Below are 20,242 nucleotides of genomic sequence, written 5' to 3'. Positions count from 1 at the left end.
GAGACCTTTCCAATCTAGTTTAATCTTAAATTCCAAGATTCACTCATCCCGGCATGTGACCAGGTGAAGAAGCATGAGAAGAGGTGCAGTTGCTTCAACCCTTCCTAAGTCCAGAGAACCGCCCCTGCCAACAGCAGTCATTGCCCTAGACAAAGTTGAGCACTCTCAATCCTAGGCTTCTTTCTCTTTACTTCTGAAATTTTTTCAATGTTTATAATATTAAGTCTTTCTTCTGAGAAGCATATAGAAATATTTCCACCATGAAGGCAATCATTTATTGCTCCCCTCCTTTTGAGAGGGCTTTTAATCTTTACTAGCTTACGTAGTTTCCTCACTTTCTTTGCATGGCATTATGTTGCTTAATATTATGTTGCTTCTTGTTTGGATTCTAAATTACCCCCATTGACCCATAGTAGTCCTTAGGGGAAGCATTCCTAGAAAGGAATGCAGCCAGCTTTCCTTTTTCAAAATTTCACCTCTTGATATTATGGCCACTCCTTGGACTAATTTACTTGGATACCTTACTTTAGCTGTCCTATAAGGCTACACACTAATTAGCATGCTAGCTTTGAAAGATCCTCTTAATTTGGAAGGGGATTTTCCTTTTTCCCAAATGCGTCTAGGAAGATTAGTGTTAGGGAAAGTACGTTGCCCATGGGAGATCCCTTCCCTTTCACCAAATACCTCTGGGAAGGCGAGTATTTGGGGCCTATGTTACCCAATTTTTTGGTACTAGTCCAAACCACAAATCGAAGTAGTTCGTGGTACAATTCGTATTACATTCATAAAATCAAGCAAACCACGAACCCACTGAAGTTTGATTGGGTTGACAAATCAAAGCATGCTGGTTTGCAAAAAAAAATTTTAATTGGTTCGGTAAACCAAACAATTTTTTAACTAGTTCGGTGAACCAAACCAATTTATGATATTTTCTTTTCATATTTTATATCTAGAATTTGGATTATTATATTAATTTCTTTTTATTGAACTTAGAATTTTTAACATTATAATTGTACTTGTATACTTGATATATATATATATATATACAAGCGAACCAAGCTAGCGAACTAAGAAACAAATTATTTCTACTTGCCCCTACAAACCAAGTTCATTCTAGAATGGTGAACTACGAACTCGAATTCGAACCAACAACTGAGGTTTTATAGTTTGGGATAGTACATCGCCCATTGCCGCACCCCCCTCCCCCCCCCCCCCCCCTTTTCTCAAGTACATCTGGGAAGGTGAGCATTCGAGATAGTACATCGCACATTGGATTCCCCCCACCCCCTTCTCCAACAACTTTAAGAGGCTAAGTGTTTCGCCAAACATTCAAACATTCTCAAATATTGACAGAATTAAAATAGACTTTGATTTATTGAATAGTTGTCATAAAAAAGTAGAGAGACAAAAGGAAAGTAAGATCTACTCAAATTGCCAAAGCTATCAAAACTACCAACACTCAGTAAAATATTCCTCTACATATATTATTATGAATGTCTTATCTTGAGAATAAAATCAACATCTAAACAAAAACATGGGTAACTTATTCTACTAGTTGTAAGGCTTGAGGTCAAGTGCATTCCATGGTCATGGTATAACTTCCGCTGCAATAGTACAAATGTACTATGTCCCTGATTGTCCCACTCTCTCCACGACATACGTTCCGTCCAATTTACCCCGAGCTTGCAGCTCTCGAGTGTACTGGAAGACTCGTCTGAGTACTAAGTCTCCTTCCTTAAAACACCTCAAGTTAATCTTCTTGTTATAGAACTTTTGTAATTTCTTGTAGTATGAGGTGAGTCTAACCAATGCTTCCTCTCTTCCTCAAATAAGTCCAAACTTTGCATAATCTATCCTTCGTTTGTTCCTGGTACCACCACTCGAGTTCTCTAAGTCGGAAAGTTCCCTTCCAATGGGAGCACCACTTCCATTCCATAATCTAGGGAAAAAGGTGACTCCCCCATGCTCCTCATTGGTGTGATCTTGTACGCCCACTTACCTTTGGCTATTTCCAATCGTTTCTTAATAATTTCCAACAACACTTTGTTGAAAACTTTCGTTTGACCATTCCGTTGGGGATATTTAGGAGTTTAGGAGATGAGAAGATCAGAATGATTCTTAGACCTACGCAAAACCTCTTCACCATGCTGCTAGCAAACTATTGCCTGTTGTCTACCATTTGGGTGTGGGGGACCCCAAATCAATATACAACGTTAATCCAAATGAATCCCTTCACCTCTTCCTCCCAGATTTTAGCTAAAAGAACAGCCTCGATCCACTTGGAGAAGTAATCTGTAGACGGGTTCTCGAAAGTGGCCCCACGATATCCATTCCCCATTGAGAGAACGGCCGAGGGCTTAGCACAAAACTGAGCTCTTCTGCCGGCTGGTGGGAGATCCTTGCATGTCTTTAACATCTATCACATTCTTATTTTCAACTTGCATGTAGGGCCAGAAGTTCCCCTTAGTCAAAGTGATGTAGGACATCTACAATTCTAAGTAGTTTTCTAATTCTGTTAAATTTCTATTTCTATTTCTATTTATGTTCTAGTAGGATTTCTATTTCTACTTCTAGTAGGATTTCTATTTTATAGTTATGTTAGGAGTACAATTCCTTGTTAGTTTCTAATTTGTTTTAAATTCGTTTTTATTATTTAGACTACAATTAGAAGTGCTTAGAAGTCTCTAATTTGAGTTCTAGTAGGATTAGAAAGTTAATATTATGTTATACATAAGTTAGGAATATTAATTTTTAGTATTTTAGTAGGATTACAAGTTGTTATGATAGAGTTATCTATATAAGGAGCTCCAAATCCGAAAATTAAGAATCAATTCAATTATCTTTTCTCTTTTAATTATTTTTTTATTTTCATTCAAGCTATTGCTTGTTTATCAAATGAATCTATTGATTCAAATTGATTTTGAGTGTTCCATTAAACATGATCTATCGAATCTATTGATTCACACGCTTCCGCTACGTCACAAAGCTTTATGAGCCAGAGATCTCCCTCCCGAGTGGTTCCTCTACGCTGCCCTTTGTTTATTTTCACCAATATTTTTTGTGCTTCATTGGGTGTCACGCACCTCAAATAAGGCCTTCCATAAGTCATCCTATCCAACTATCCATCTATCAAAGAATATTTGGCCGAAATTACCTTGACCCTCCTTGCTTCCTTAGGGCTTTTCAATAGGACACCCAAAGCTAAGTATTGTGGCTTTGGTATTTAAAAACCCAATGCTAAATTTTTTTTACCTATGAAAAAAAAAGTAACTTTTTAATTATTCTCTTAGCTTGAGGTTGATTGGTCTCAATTTGACTTTGGTGGTTTTAGGGACTCTTGGTGGACCCCACCCAATTCTTTTGGGTATGGGGTGCATGACAAAGCTATTTAATTCTTGGGCCAACCCACTTTGATGGGTTTGCTGACCAGATCATGGGCCACCCCTGCTTGGATGGGTGTGTTGACCCAATGCCTGGGGTCTTGGACATGTTTGAACCACAGGTTTTATCCATGGAAACCTAGATCCAGGCTGTGAAAGGCCCATTCCTAGCCAACAGAATCTATTTGGTCATAAGGCTCCTAGGAAACTTACTTGATCTATCAGAAAAGGAGGGACCTTTTTGCAATTTCACAATGTTGGAGTATGTAGTGACCTTTCTACAACATCAAAATTTTGGTGTCTATAGGGGAGTAAAGAAATAACGGATGGAGTCAGCGTCCAAGAGGAGTTTCACACCAAAGAAAGGAGATTTCACCTCTAGAATGACCTAGCAAAAGCCAAGAATTTAATCTTTCATTAAATCTCATACAAAAGTGCAGCAAGTAGATCATATTTATAGGGTTTGGTCTATTCCCTAACTTTCCTTGGACTTTCTAATTCAAAAAAAAAAATTTTGTAAAAAGCTAAACAAAACATTAAATTCATAGATTCTAAGGATCGTAATAACCGAATATCTTTATGAAAAGAGAAATTCTTTCTGGACTTATTAAATAGCACCTATTAACAATAAAAATTCTAAACTTCTTGACACACTTCTGTCTTAATAAGAAAAACTCATAATAAATAAACTTCTAATTCCTAAAATGTAGTTGGCTAAACATGGTTGCCACAAAGCTATGTTCGACAAAACCCTTAATATCTTTCTGTTTAGGTTCTATTGAAACATACAAGTGTGTCGTCCACCAGCATTGAAATCTTTTTTTTTTTTTTTTTTTTTTTTTTTCTCCCAGCCCAAAGATAACCTTAAATAGGAATGTTATGGACCCCATTAATAACTTCTTTTATGATCAGCAAAGAAATTCCCCTCATTGTGTTGTATGAATAGCCAAAATATCCAAATTTATGTGCTGAAAGTGGCATCAACCATGAGCTAAAAAATGCTCCAAATTTTTTTTGCAATGTAAGCCTAATTGTGAGGCAAACAAAGCCCTGATTTTTTAATTTTCAGTCCCACCATATTTTGTATACAACACTGCATCACAGTTACTCCAACATCAGAAATTGATTACAAGTAATTTTCAAATGCGAGAAGACATCTTATATTTAAAACAAAATCTGGACAGTTGCTAAACTTGTTATACAGTCGTAAACATTGTCACCAAAATCTGCAACTTATTGAAAAAGTCGTGATTAAATCATGACATTTTCCTTCACCGATTTAAACAAGTTTTAATCACGACTTTTTCATTAAGTCTTGACCTATGCGAACTTCACAATTAAGTCGTGAACATCACAATTAAATCATGAACTTTGGGCTTAAATCAGAAAAAATAGAAGATGAACTTGACAAAGACGATGGAGTGGATTTGAGAGTTTTAGGATTAGGGTTTTTGTGGAGAAGAAAAGAGATGAAGAGAGAGTTGTTTTATTCTCTCTCACTCATATATATATTAACATCATAAGAGTGTTACTAATAACAAAAGAACCCTTGGAAGATTAGAAATAACCAAGAAACCCTTATAAGAATTTCTACACTCCCCCTCAAGTTGGTGCATATATATTTTTTATGCCCAACTTGTTAACAATACTATGAAAATGTAAACTACTCAGCCCCTTAGTAAGGATGTCAGCCAACTGATCTTCAGTTTGCACGAATGAAGTACAAATGTGTCCAGACTGCAACTTTTCTTTAATGAAGTGCCTATCTACCTCAATGTGTTTAGTTCTATCGTGTTGAATTGGGTCATGAGCAATACTAATGGCTGCCTTATTGTCACAATACAAACTCATCGGCCCATGAATAGAAAAGTTCAATTCGGTTAAGAGGATTTGAAGCCATAGAAGCTCGCACACCCCATGAGTCATAGACCTAAACTCAGCTTCTGCACTGGATCTTGCAACCACTGTCTGTTTCTTACTTCTCCAAGAAACAAGATTACCCCCAACAAATGCGCAATATCCAGAGGTGGAACGACGATCTGACACTGATCCTGCCCAATCTGCATCTACGTAGGCTTCAACACGCAAACTACCATGACAAGCATATAATAAACCTTGTCCAGGAGTGGATTTTAAGTACCTTAAGATTCTATAAGCAGCATCTAAATGAGTTGCAGTTGGTGCATGCATAAACTGGCTTACCACACTAACTGCATAAGCAATATCTGGGCGGGTTAAGGTAAGATAAATAAGCCAGCCCACAAGTCTCTGATATCTCTCAACAGCAGTGCAGGGTTCACCATTAGACTCACGAAGCCTATGGTTTGACTCAATGGGAGTATCACAAGGCTTGCAACCCATCATACCTGTCTCATGAAGGAGATCCATAACATACTTCCGCTGCGAGATGAAAATACCCTTCTTTGATCTAGCAACTTCAATCCCAAGAAAGTATTTCAATTGACCCAAGTCCTTAATCTCAAACTCCTTTGTTAACTGGTGTTTTAATTTTTTTCATTTCATCATAGTTATTACCAGTCACTACAATGTCGTCAACATAGACTATGAGAGCAGTAATTTTCTCATTGGAATGTTTAATGAATAATGTGTGGTCAGCTTGACTCTGCTTGTAACCATACCCCATCATGGCACAGTGAAACTTTTCAAACCATGCTCTAGGAGACTGTCTCAAGCCATTTAACGCCTTTTTTAGTCTACACACTTTCCCTTCAATACCTGGACATTTAAAACCAGGAAGAGGTATCATATACACTTCTTCTTGCAAGTCACCATGCAGAAAAGCATTTTTCACATCAAGTTGTAGCAATGGCCAATCTTGATTGGCTGCAAGAAATAACAACACTCTAATAGAGTTCATTTTTGCTACCGGAGCAAATGTTTCGCAGTAGTCAATGCCATAAGTTTGAGTGTAACCCTTGGCGACAAGTCTGGCTTTATACCTATCCACTGATCCATCTGGGCGATGCTTCACAGTAAATATCCATTTACATCCCACTGGTTTCTTTCCTCTAGGAAGAACAACCATATCCCAAGTATTATTCTTCTCAAGGGCCTGCATTTCCTCCTCCATTGCCTTTTTCCAACTTGGTTGAGACAGGGCATCAACAACACTACGAGGAACAGATATTGAGGACAAAGCAATAGCAAAAGCACGATAGGAGGAAGACAAAGCATCATATGAAACAAAATTGGAGATAGGATGTCGAGTACATGACCGAACACCTTTTCTAATTGCAATGGGAAGATTAGAATTATCAACTTCAGGAGCAGGGATATTACCTTTGATCGATGGATTTGGGGAGGATTCTTGGTTGGGCTCATGAGGACTCTCTTTAGTGCCTTTGTCACGTCGAGAATACGTAAATAGTTCTTTCTCTTCTTATATAATAGGAATCTCTCCCTGGCCATTATTATTGTCAACTTGTAATTCTTTCTCTTGTATAATAGGAATCTCCCCCTGGCCATCATCACCACTATTATGACCACTATCAACATTGTTAGAGGGAAGAGGAAGAGGACAAGACAACAACTCTTGGGGAAAAAACATTTCTCTACTTTCATTTGTCTCCCCCTGGAGAGATGTGTTCCAAGAGGAATAAAAGGAGGTAGACTCAAAAAATGTTACATCCATAGATACAAAATATTTACGAGAAGGGGGATGATAACATTTATAACCCTTTTGATTAGAAGGATACCCAAGAAAGACACATTTGATGGCTTTAGGGTCAAGTTTGGTGCGGTCAGCTCGAGAGACATGAACAAAACACACACACCCAAAGACTTTGGGGGGAATGAGAAACACCTTATCAGGAGAAGACAAAACCTCAATGGGAATTTTAAATCCCAAGACACGCGAAGGCATGCGATTAATAAGAAACGTAGCAGTTAAAAGAGCATCCGACCAAAACACTTTCGGTACATTCATAGTAAATAAGAGAACTCTAGTAACTTCCAATAAGTGACGATTTTTTCTCTCAACCACGCCATTTTGTTGAGGAGTACTCACACACGTGGTTTGGTGAATGATACCATGCTCACTAAAAAATGAAGCAAGACCATCAGACATGTATTCTCCACCATTATCAGATCTAAGGACTTTAATTTTTACACAAAATTGTGTTTGAATCATTTTGTGAAAGAGTTTAAATACAGAATACACATCACTTTTAGCTTTGAGTAAGTAAACCCAAGTAACACGAGAAAAATCATCCACAAATGTAACGAAATAACGAAAACCACGTAATGAGGTAACTGGGGAAGGTCCCCACACATCAGAATGAACAAGAGAAAAAGGTGAACTGCTTTTGTTACCACTAGCAGGATAAGAGGTTCGACAATGTTTAGCAAATTCACACATCTCACACTGAAGATCTGACACAGAAATAGAACAAAATAACTGAGGAAACAATCGTTTAAGCAACAAAAAAGAGGGATGGCCAAGGCACCTATGCCACTGTAATAACTTCTCAAAACGATGGCCACTTCGAACAGTAGATGGAAGCTTCTGGACTGAGGTAGCAACCCATGATGGGGGATCCAAAAAATAAAGTCCTCCTTCCTCATGCCCCGTACCAATCATCCTCCTCGTATCCAAGTCCTGGAAAACACAATGAGAAGGAAAAAAAGTGATACTACAATTTAATGATTTCGTGATATGACTCACAGAAAGGAGGTTTAAAGCAAAATTAGGAACATGAAGAACAGATGATAAGGTCATAGATGGATGAGCAATAACACTACCCTTGCCAGCTATAGAAGAATAAGAACCATCGGCAACTTTTACTTTGTCCCTACCAGAACATATATGATAGGATGAAAAAAATGAAGACATACCAGTGATATGATCCGATGCCCCTGAATCAATAACCCAAGAGCTGTTAGGAGTGGAAACAGACGCACTGAAGGCCGAGGCCGAAGTACCTGAGTAAGCGATCGCAGATGTAGAAGCCGTACTAGGAAGCTCCAATTGAGCCATAAAACGCCGAAAAGCCTCAATCTCACCTCGAGAGAGGTTAGTACTATCAGATGCCGGTGTTAGAGTTGGAGTAGGCTCTAATGTCTCCATGGAAGTAATAGAAAGAGCACTTGAACCCCTTCCACTATTGTAACGACTACCTCCTCGGCCAACGGCGAATGAACCTCTATGTGATGGACGGCCATGAAGATCCCAACAAGTATCCTTAGTATGGTGAGTACGACCACAATTGTCACATTTCAACTTATCTTTATCATCAACAGTTGTCCCTGAACGACCACCGCCTCGAGCACGACTACTATTGCGACCTCCTCTTTGGGACATTGAGGCTAAGGCTGATCTCTCATGAATGGTAGGTTGAAGCATAGCATTACGACGACACTCCTCACGATGCAAATAGGAATATACTGTAGTTAATGATGGAAGAGGCTCCTTTCCTAGAATTTGAACCTTGACTTGTTCGTACTCGGAGTTTAAACCGGCAAGTAACTCAAATACACGATTTTATTCAACCAACTTCTTATACGCAATAGCATCGATAGAACAATGGGCCCGAAATGTCTGATAATGATCCAACTCTTCCCATAGACGTCGGAGAGTGGAGTAATATGTAGACAAGGACTTATCACCTTGCCTCATCTGCCAAATACTATGGCGCAACTCATACACACGAGCTGTGTTGCCTACTTCTGAATATGTCTCTGTAACTACATCCCATATTTCCTTGGCGGTTTGCAAAAATAAGTAATTACTGCTAATGTCGGGTTGCATAGAATGGAGTAACCAAAACATAACAATAGCATTCTCTGCATCCCATCTGTCAAAGGTTGGATCTTCAGAATCAGGAATTGGTAACCTACCGGTCAAATATCCCATTTTACCTTTTCCTTTAATGTATAGTATGGCCGATTTAGACCAAGCAAGGAAGTTATGGCCATCTAGCTTCACCGTAGTGATCTGAAGATTAGGAGCAATACTTTGAAGATTACTCATACTCCCTTCACCATTCAAAGACACATTCGAAGACTGACTAACCTCAGACATTGTAAAGAAACTTTCGAAAAAAAAACAACACCTTGTGAACACGAAATACACTCCACTAGATATCCGAAGTTGATGTACACTTCACCCGATGGAGAAACACACTTATTATCCTCTTTAACAACACATGGCAAGCATTAGAATATGGAGAACAAGTCAATCCATATCAGAAAATACCACAAGAGATCAGATTTGGATAAAAAGCACCATTTTCAACAAAAAAAACAGAAAAGGGGTCCAAAGAAAGGATCACCGAAGCTTCAATATTTGACCAATCGATCAACGGCCACCACCATTAGATTCCTCATAAAAAAACGACCAAACTACTCATGTCCAAACTCAGAAACAAGTAATCGAAATGAACAAACGGAGAGAAAATGACAGATCCTGAATTTCTGTCATTTTTGTTGATTTTTCACTAAAAACATCATAACTTGCTCAAAACAACTCCAAATCGCATGAAACTTATTCCTAAAATTCTCTAAAATCACCCTCTCTTAGAAACAATAAAAAAAGGTCAAAATATCCGACGAAAACAGCACCAGATGACGTCAACACGTCGGTTGCTGACCTCATCAGACGCAGCAAGTAAGAGAGTCTTCTTGTCTCTCTCCTTTTTCTTTAAATTTGTATCTAAGGTCCTTATTGATCTTGAGCTCTGATACCAAGTAGATTTGAGAGTTTTAGGATTAAGGTTTTTGTGGAGAAGAAAAGAGATGAAGAGAGAGTTGTTTTATTCTCTCTCTCACTCATATATATATTAACATCATAAGAGTGTTACTAATAACAAAAGCTCTCTTGGAAGATTAGAAATAACCAAGAAACCCTTATAAGAATTTCTACAAATGGTGATCATTTTACCGATGAAGTGTTAGATAATGGGGATGCAAATGAAGATGACATTGATTTGATCAGTTAATGAATGTTATACCTGTGGTCACTTGTAATTTAATATGGGATTTGGTGATTTATAATTATAATTTGACATGGTACTTGATTATATAATATCAATATGTAGGAGGAACAATTAAATGGTCCTAACCCTAACACGATTTTTTCATGATTTTTTTTATTGTTCCCTCATTTTACAGTATTTTTCGAATTTTTCCCTTGCCGACATATTCTCAAACCCCTACTTGGTGACTATGGTCATAAAATAAATGAACCTGTTAAATAAGTCTGTGTCAAGTCTGTGTCCTTTTTGGTATTTTCCCTTTACTCATATTATGTAATACTTATATAGTCTAATTAGGGCTAATTAATTTAATACTTCTTTTTTCCTTAATCTTCTTCTCTCTAAATTCGAACTTGGTATCAGAGCCAAGCTCTCTACCTCCATCGAAACCTACTGCTACATACTCCATCGACTGACTCTTCCTTAAATCATCACCCAACTCCTCTCGTTTTTCAATTCATATCACCCCTACAGGGATCCTCTGTCACTACAAACCCTAATCGCATCATGCGATAGGGAGTTAATAACTGATCTAAGCCTGCGATCAGGCTGTTCTCACAGCAATGGTTGTATCTAAGCCCTACGACACCCAAGGCGACTATTTATGGGCATTGCAACACACAAGGTAGCCTTTTTGGTATTGTGCGACCATCGTAGGTGGCTGTATGAGGTGTGCGATCATTGTGGGTGACTGTCTAAGACCTGCGATCACAGCAGGTGCCTTCTTTGTTTTCTTTTTACATCGTAAGAAGCTACTCTGGCTTGTGCGACACAGCAGACTGTTGTTCTGAACCCTACGATCACAGCAGATAGCTGTTTTTTATCTTTGACCATCGTTGGTTGTTATATGAGATTGGTGTGCAGTCTATGAATCGGTACTGCAAATTCAACAACGAAATTCTTACTCTGTTTTTTTATCTTTGACCATCGTGGTTGTTACATGAGATTGAGAGCACCACGGTACTTGTAAAGAGAGTGGTGACAGTCGTTTTTTAACACCTACAGAGATTTTTTGATTCCTCGCTCACAGTAATGACTACTCGGGTCACCCACATCAGTATTTGATCAACTTTCACGGTTTTTTACAATTGTGCCTCTTGTTTTTTACTTGAACTCCCTTCAAACCAAAGCATACGGACCCCTTGATGGCCTCTGAGACATCATCTTCCTCGATCACTAGTAATGGATCGACTGGCCTTCCTTCTCACTTAACCGATTTGCCAAGCATTCAAATTACTACCATGAAATTAGATGGTCCTAATTATCTCATTTGGGCCCGATCGGTTGAAATGTTTATTAGTGGAAAGGGAAAGATCAATTACCTCACAGGGACAGACAAACAACCTGCACAGACCAACGCTTCTTACTCCCATTGGTTTGCTAATGATTCTATGATCCGATCGTGGTTGGTTACATCTATGCAACCACACATTGCAGCCGGTTTTATGCTATCCTCTACAGCAAAACAGATATGGGAGTTTGCTAAGAGCATTTACTCGCAACGTCAAAATAACGTTCGGATCTTTAACTTAGAATGTGAGATATCTCGTCTTTCGCAAGGTGATTCTTCAATTACCACCTATATATCATAGCTACGTGCTCAGTGGGAAGAGTTGACCTTCTATTCCTCATCCTATGACTAGAAGGACCCTCTTGATGAGACATTGTATGTGTCCATTATGGATAAGAATCGGATTTTTCAGTTTCTGGCTGGTCTTCGGGATGAGTTTGAGTATGCGAGAGTTTATTTATTGGGTATGGATCATTTTCCGTCCCTTTCTTCGGGAGATCATTCCGCTATGCTTGCTCACCTACCTTCTCCACAGTCCCCCAGCGGGTCTTTGCCTACCCGTCAGCGACATAAGTGTAATCATTGTGGAAAGTTGGGTCATGTGAAGGCTCGTTGTTATGCACTTCATGGTCATCCTAATCAGCATCGTCAACAGTCTCAACGATCTTCAGCTCATGTAGTTTTTCAGCAGACGATTGATTTAGCACCTCCTTCAGCTATTACCTCCCCATCGGATTCGATATCTCTATCCCAAGCCGAGCTTGACAGGTTCAGGAAATTCTTCAATCAGATAGAGACTTCATCTCAGTCGGTTTCTACCTTCGCTCACTCAGGTACCTTTGCATCTGCACACAGTGTTTCCACCACTTCCTCACCATGGATCATTGATTTTGGTGCCTCAGATAACATAACCAGTACGTCCTCCCTATTTAAAATTTATAGTGTTTACTCTGGTCATCGCAAGGTTCGCCTGGCTGATGGTTCTTTGTCTTCCATTGCTGGTCAAGGTCTTTTACCTGTTACATACTCTTTATCCTTAACTAACACACTACATGTTCCTCAACTTACTACTAATCTTGTATCCGTCAGTAGTCTTACCAAAACTTTGAACTGCAATGTAACTTTTTATTCGTCTCATTGTGTCTTTCAGGATCTGGAATCGAAAAAGACGATTGGCACTAGACGTGAAGTGAATGGATTGTATCTCCTGGATGTTTCCAATTCACCTAACACCCATTCTGCTCTTCAGCTTAGTAGTAGTAGTAGTCAGTCTAATAAAGTTCATGTAATGCGTTGGCATTTACGCTTAGGCCATATTTCCTTTGGATATTTGAAACACATATTCCCTAATTTATTTAATAATAACAATTTGCTTGATTTTTCTTGTGAAACTTATCAATTAGCTAAACATGTGCGTTCTTTTTATCCTATTAGTATGAATACTACTACACCTGCTATGTTTGAGTTAATTCATTCTGATGTGTGGGGTCCTTCCCCCGTCACATCCACTCTTGATTTTAACTATTTTGTCTTATTCATTAATGACCACAGTCGTACTACTTGGGTTTATCTTATGAAACACAAGAGTGAGATTTATGAGATCTTCAAGCAATTTCTTGCTATGGTTCATACCCAATTTGGTCGTACCATCAAGACCTTCCGTTCTGATCATGGTAATGAGTACACTTATAGTGAAGTCTTGAAACTTTATTTAGAGTCTGGCATTGAGCATCAAATGTCCAATGTTAAGACCCCTCAACAGAACGGTCGATCAAAAAGAAAAAATCGCCATATTCTAGAGTTAGCCCATGCCATTTCTATTGGCATGAATGTGCCCCAAACCTATTAGGCTGATGTAGTTCTTACTGTTGTTTACCTTATTAATTGGACCCCTTCCAGTATTCTTCAGTTTGTCACACCCCTCTCTAAGCTCTCTCCAGATCGTCCCGTGTTTCCAATTCCTCTGCGTGTTTTTGGGTGTGTCTGTTTTATTCAAATTCTTGACCAAACTCATACTAAACTTGACCCTAAGGCCGTCAAATATATCTTTCTGGGTTATTCCTCTACCCAGAAAGGATATCGTTGTTACCATACTCATTCTCGACGACATTTCATTTCTCGAGATGTTTCTTTTTTTGAGCATACTCCTTACTATAGTGGGTCTGTTGGCATTCAATCTAAGTGGTTTCCTTTAAATTCACCTGATGATCCCTTTCCTTCTTTATTTCCCCTTCCTATGCCTGTTCCTCATTCTCCACCCACCGTTAGTTCGTCCCCTCCTCCATTGCAGGTTTACTCTCGACGTCCACGTGATACTACCATCCATCTTATGTTCGACCAGCTCGCCTCTATCTGTTCCCTTTGATGATCGTCATATTGCCACTCATAAGGGTAAGCGCACTTGTGCTTATCCCATTTCTAATTATATACATGATTTTGCACTCTCACCCTCCTATCGGAATTTTCTTGCTTCTGTTTTTGCTATTTCTCTTCCTACTACTATTGCAGATGCTATTGCCCATTATGAATAGCGAGCAGCTACGATTGATGAGTTAACTGCTCTTGAAAAGACTCAAACTTGGGAACTTGTTCCTCTTCCGCCTGGAAAGAAAGCTGTGGGTTGTCGTTGGGTATTCACACTTAAGCATAATCCGGATCGTTCCATTGCTCGTTATAAGGCACGTCTGATGGCCAATTATGCTCAGACTTATAGGCTTGATTATCAAGAAACTTTTGCTCCGATTGCCAAGATGACTACCATTCGCGTTCTCCTTTCTGTTGCTGCTATCAGAGGGTAGCCTCTCTTTCAGTTAGATGTCAAGAATGATTTTCTCAATGGTCATCTTCAAGAAGAAGTCTATATGATCCAACTTCCTAGGTTTCTTACTTCTGCTTCTTCTGCCCATGTTTGTCGTCTTCGCCGGTCTCTTTATGGCCTGAAGCAGTCTCCTCGTGTCTGGTCTGAGTGCTTCACTAAGGTTATGCATCAGTTTGGATTTCATCAGAGTTTTGTTGATCACACCTTATTTTTGCGTCACTCCCAAGGCAAAACTGTTACTCTGATTATGTATGTGGATGATATTGTGATTACTGGAGATGATGAAGATGGCCTTATCGAAGTCAAAACTTACTTAGGACATCAATTTGAGATTAAAGACCTTGGACATCTTCGTTATTTTCTGGGTATTGAGGTTGCGAAGTCCCAGTCCGGTATATTTCTTTCTCAGCGTAAGTATGTCCTTGATCTACTAAGTGACTCTGGTCAGCTTGGATTTCGTCCAACTGATATTCCTATTGAGCAGAATCACAGGTTGGCTGATTCTGAGGGGAAATGTTTGTCCGATATTGGTCAATATCAGCGTCTTGTGGGAAAATTGATCTACTTGTCTATGACTCACCCTGGCATTGCCTATGTTGTTAGTATTGTAAGTCAGTTTATGCACTCGCCTCGAACATCTCATCTTACTGCTGTTTATCGTATTCTTAGATACCTTAAGGGATGTCCTGGTCGAGGTATTTTATTTAAAAATCATGGTCATCTTCGCGTTGAGGCATGGACAGATGCAGATTATGCTGGTTTAGTGACTGATAGAAGGTCTACTTCTGGGTATTGTACTAAAGTTGGTGGTAACTTGGTAACCTAGCGCAGTAAGAAGCAGGATGTAATTTCTCGATGGAGTGCTGAATCAGAATACAGAGCTATGGCACTTGGGAGTATGTGAGTTGTTGTGGCTCAAGATCTTACTAGCTGATTTATATCTTCATGTGCCGGTCCCTTTCTTACTATATTGCGATAATAAATCAACTATTAACATAGCTGCAAATCCGGTTCAGCATGACAGAACGAAGCATATCAAAGTTGATCGTCATTTCATTCGAGAAAAGATTGTTTCTGGACAGATTTGTACTCCCTTTATTCCTACATCTCAACAACTTGCTGATGTTCTTACTAAATGTGTTAGTAAAGCCTCCTTTGAAGATGTCTTGTCCAAGTTGAGCATTGTTGATATCCACGCACCAACTTGAGGGGGAGTGTTAAATAAGTTTGTGTCCTTTTTGGTCTTTTCCCTTTACTCATATTATGTAATACTTATATAGTCTAATTAGGGCTAATTAATTTAATACTTCTTTTTTCCTTTATCTTCTTCTCTCTAGATTTGAACTGAACCATTATCTTAATTCTTGTCAACTTATGTATATTATATGATTTTGGCATATTATGATATTCTGCATTGAAACTCAGTCAACAGCACTAAATGTAGCCAACATATAAAGTTTTTAGTTTATAAATTGATAAATAACTTTTCAGCCAACTAAAGATTCAAAGGACCAAAGAAAAAAACCTTTTCTAAGGGACCTCTGTTGTAACTGAACCTCCTTTGAATCTTTCAAGAGAATATTCCTACAATACATTTCAATGACACAATCAGCCATGCATCAAAAAAAAAAAAAAATCACAAACAGATAGAGAAATATATACATGGACCAAAAATGTATCACTCAATCCAATATGGATGGCAACCGAGTGGCACTTACTAGCATCAGAACTCAAATCATCTACTAAGCTAATATCTACAATGCTCAATTGGCTAAATCTGGATTATTTTCATTAATATTGTCAAATGTATTGTCGATGTAATTGTCTGAAAAAGCTTTGACACCAAAAACACAAAATAATATAAAGATAAGGAAAAATCATGCTTGCTTCCAAAATAGCATGAAAAAATATCTTTATCATAATGTTTTCTATAGTAGAACTAGAGAAACTCTATTGCCACTCCAACTTTTGCTAACAGCTAATTCATATTTAAATCACCAAAGAATTAACACGCAGCTTGGGGTGCTGTTACCAAAAGTTGGTGTGGCAATAAAAGCTCCCTAAAATTATTCAGAAAAGAAGTTGCAACATTACTTCAAGAATGTATCATGCAGCACCAAGAAGTAGGATCACGGATCGGTAATGATTTTATTGACCAAAGGACACAAAATTATTCACGGCAACCTCAACAAGACAAATATACACATAATGCACATCTAGAAGAAATATAAATCTAAGTTATGTCCACTAATAGAGCCAACAATAAAACAAATGAAAAACAAACGAGACGTTCAATGACAGATGAATTCATGGTTCAAATTATTACTGATGTGAAATGTATGGGCTGGAACCTCTAGGTCTTGGGTGTGATGAAGCTCATACATTGGGAATTCATTGGGTCATTGTCTCAATTTGTATCATACCATCTTGGTCAAGACATCTCGTTTTTTAAATTGATAAAGGTGAACCTCAAGATCAAAACTTAACCTGTGACACTTGATCATAGCTTTTTTTCCTTTCTTTGAGATAAGTAGGCCAGAAAATGGAACATATAAAGTAGGCCAGAAATTCTGAAACCCACTCAAAAACAATAGAGAATACTATCAAGCACCAACTAAAGATTAACCCATCAAGATACGAAATCTTCATATCTACATCCCCTTGCACTCTAGATTAATAGAGGTCAGCAGTATACTATCACCTTACCCCCCTGAGAATGGTAGCCTCGTGTCTCCTATTTCTCTTCAATATAATGATTCCTAACATTCTTAATGGAGCAGCATATAGTAAACACGATTACACTCCAAAAACCTACTCTTAAGCATAACTGCATAACACTGTCTATAACAAAATCCAGAAAGAAGTCCATCCAAACTTCTCCAGCAATCAATCAGTTACCCACTCTCTCTACACATGAAGTACATTTTTTCAATAGATAGAGAAAATTTATTAAGAACAGCCACTATAGTCAAACAAAATCTAACCCAAGCAAAAGATCTTCAAAGAACACCCCCGAAATTCCTTGAACACTTTGCTTCAAAAGAACATGAACCCCTTAGCACAACAATAATAACCTCTTGGATGGAATTCTCCTTCCCCATAGAAGCCTAAATATTCTTAATCCTCTCTTTCCAAAAGGCATAACACACTGAGAAAGGGGTTTGAGTCTAACGATTCTTTTTGGGTGAATTACTATTTCATGAGCTGAAAATGAGTTATTTACGATTCCGGCCACTTTTCATTTTAATTACCAAAATGTGAACAATCATGTTTTTGTTAAAAAGAATTCAGAACGAAGTAATTTTTTTTTTTTTTTTGATAAATAACGAAGTGAAAAACCTCCGAATTCGTATCATTCACGTTTTGGTAATTAATATGAATAGTGAGCCGGAATCGTAAATTCATCAAAAGTTGATCACTTTTTCGTAAATATCTCTTCCTTTTTTGCAGGGACAAGGCCACAATCTACCAACTATGCAAAAAAAAGATATAGAAGACGGAGAGCACCAACAAACGGTAAACATAGACATAAAACGAGACCATAATTCATGTGAGAAAGAAGAATGGAGAGAAAAGTGATTGGCTGATTCGCCACTAACTTTGCAAAGCCAACAAAAGTCACTAGAGTATTCGAGATGCCTTTCCACACTCCCATCCTATACGAGGTAGAACAAGTTAACAACATCTCATCCATGTCTTTCGCACCCAAAGGTTCTTATATTTACTCTTCTTAATGCATTAGTCTCCTCACCAAATCTCCAATGCCATTTACCCAAGAAGGCTTTCTCGATCTCACTAAAGTTTCACAATCCTACTAGATTCCACTACATTTTGAACGGAATAAGAGTTTTCACTCAACCAATTGATTCTAGAACTCTTCAACTTTGTCCCCTTGGAGAAATTTCATGATCAACATCTCCAATAACCCATGGCACAACATAGGCTTGATAAAATAATTTCGATGAGAGAAAATTTCCTCCATTTGAAGGTACTCCCCATTTTATTATGTCAACCTCCACTCAAGTCTATTGATTACATGGTCATAAATTGACTTTGATCTATCACAAACTCCCAGACAAAGCCTTGAGCATACAAAAGCCAACTTTCCTACTTTACACACAAGATTCTCGACTATCCTTCCCAAGCTTGCAACCGATATTGGTGTGTTACCCACTATACTGTATAGGATTGCACAACACAAACAAAAAAATAAAAAATAAAAATCTATTTTTTTTTTTTTTTGCATTGCTGAACTCGTATAGTATGATATGCACGGCATTGTATCAGATTGCAGACACGAATACAAAATTACAATGTTCTAAACTCACCAATTCAACTTATATAATAGACCTATAACATATGGATCAATTGGTACAAGTCAAATCGTGATAAACTATCCATAAAATAAAATGAATTTGAAAGAATGAGTAGGATTGCAGGAATAATAAGATCACAAGCGACCGATCGGAAAAAAAATAAAATAAAAACTCCCAAGGAATCACATAGTGTAAATTTAATTTCAAATCGATTTCAGGAAAATTTTACTAGAAATTAAGAGGGGAATGGCGTACCAGAATCTCAGAGACGACAATGAAGACTTGAAAGGAGATTCGAGACAAAAATCGAGAACAGCGTCGTTTCGGCTTCCAATTCCAACCACTTCGACGAACTTGGAATCTTCTCCTCCTCCCCAAGAAACATCGAAATCTGCTCGAGATTCTTCATTAAGACAGCCATGATTTGATGACGAATCATGCTCTGAACTCAAAGAAATTCGAAGAGGAACAATCGAGATTCGATTAAGTTTTCTGTAGAAGTTTATGCGACGAGAGAAACCGCCATTGAAAGAGGGTTTTGGAGAAAAAGGAGAGAACAATGAGGGTTTGGAGATTGGGAAGGGAAGGCTCGTTGGAATGAGAAGCTCCATGATAAGCTACAGTCATTTATTAGAGGATGATTTTCTTTTCTTTTGGAGAGAGAAAACAAGGAGAGATGGGTCGAGGGAAGGAAATAAGGATCATAATTATTAGTCGAGAGATTTTATTGCCACACCAACTTTTACTAAAAAAAGCATCCCAAAAAAGATGTGCGCTAATCATGTTTCCAAAACTCGATTTGGCGTCTCAACTCGTCCATGGACGAGATCGAGTTGTCTTGGACGAGTCAACTCGTTTAACATCTCAATTTTATATTGATTGATTTGCATATATTTAAATTAAAATAATTATAATTTTTAATAAAATAAGATAAACTAGAAAAGAATTTTGATAATATGACGCAGTTGTGACCATGATTTTTAAACTTGTCCGCGATCAAGAAGTATTACCCGAGTTAACTCGGTATCAGAGCTAAATGAGATCAACTCACAAAGTATTTTGAGATGATCGCATATCGTGAGATAAGCGAGTCGTCTCAGATAATATTTTCTAATATCTCGAGCGATATAAATGAGACAATGTAGAAAATAATTAACTCACGAGTTAAACGAGACGTATCGGACGAGATTTTCAAAATCTCGTCCGAGTTAATAGAGACAAACAAGTTTAAAGCCTCAACCCTCTATTCTTTCACCCCTAAATCAATTTTTTTTAATTTTATATTTTTTGGGTTCATTTTTTAATAGGGATCATTTCAGAATTTTTTAGATTTTTTAAATGGATAAAAACCATTGTCTCAACGTCGAACAAGACCAGACGTATCGTCCGAATCAACTCAATATCGGAGCTGAATGAGACGAGACGTGCTACCGAGTTTAAAAATC

General features: G+C 38.0%; 2 protein-coding genes across 3 annotated transcripts in view; both read right to left on the bottom strand.

Annotated features, from left to right (window-relative positions):
- The window catches only part of LOC147409982 (protein ACCUMULATION AND REPLICATION OF CHLOROPLASTS 3, chloroplastic-like), a 76,914-nt gene extending 57,437 nt beyond the window's left edge, over positions 1–19,477 (bottom strand). For both annotated transcript variants that reach the window (XM_086432173.1, XM_086432174.1), the window contains exons 1-2: positions 19,053–19,477; positions 16,007–16,065 (exon numbers count right to left, since the gene is read on the bottom strand). In XM_086432173.1, coding sequence (XP_086288299.1) covers positions 16,007–16,065; positions 19,053–19,408 — 415 coding nt within the window. In that variant the 5' untranslated portion in view covers positions 19,409–19,477. The remainder of the gene's footprint in view (positions 1–16,006; positions 16,066–19,052) is intronic.
- On the bottom strand, positions 7,871–16,000 carry LOC147409983 (uncharacterized). Its single transcript, XM_086432175.1, has 2 exons — positions 8,235–16,000; positions 7,871–7,998 (listed from the first exon to the last, which is right to left on the bottom strand). Exons 1-2 carry the CDS (start codon positions 8,740–8,742, stop codon positions 7,961–7,963), a joined length of 546 nt encoding a protein of 181 aa, XP_086288301.1. The 5' UTR covers positions 8,743–16,000; the 3' UTR covers positions 7,871–7,960.
- Positions 19,478–20,242: the final 765 nt, after the last annotated feature.

The sequence above is a fragment of the Akebia trifoliata genome, chromosome 2, assembly GCF_017979445.1.
Source record: "Akebia trifoliata isolate Shusen 1 chromosome 2, ASM1797944v1, whole genome shotgun sequence".
Classification (NCBI taxonomy): domain Eukaryota; kingdom Viridiplantae; phylum Streptophyta; class Magnoliopsida; order Ranunculales; family Lardizabalaceae; genus Akebia; species Akebia trifoliata.
This window is presented reverse-complemented; position numbering and strand designations above follow the sequence as displayed.

Excerpts from the sequence above, each read along its gene's own strand:
- LOC147409983 (XM_086432175.1), bottom strand. The coding sequence starts at position 8,742 with ATGCTTCAACCTACCATTCATGAGAGATCAGCCTTAGCCTCAATGTCC. Across the intron at positions 7,999-8,234 it reads GGCATCGGATCATATCACTG|GACTTGGATACGAGGAGGAT; the intron begins GTATGTCTTCAT and ends TGTGTTTTCCAG.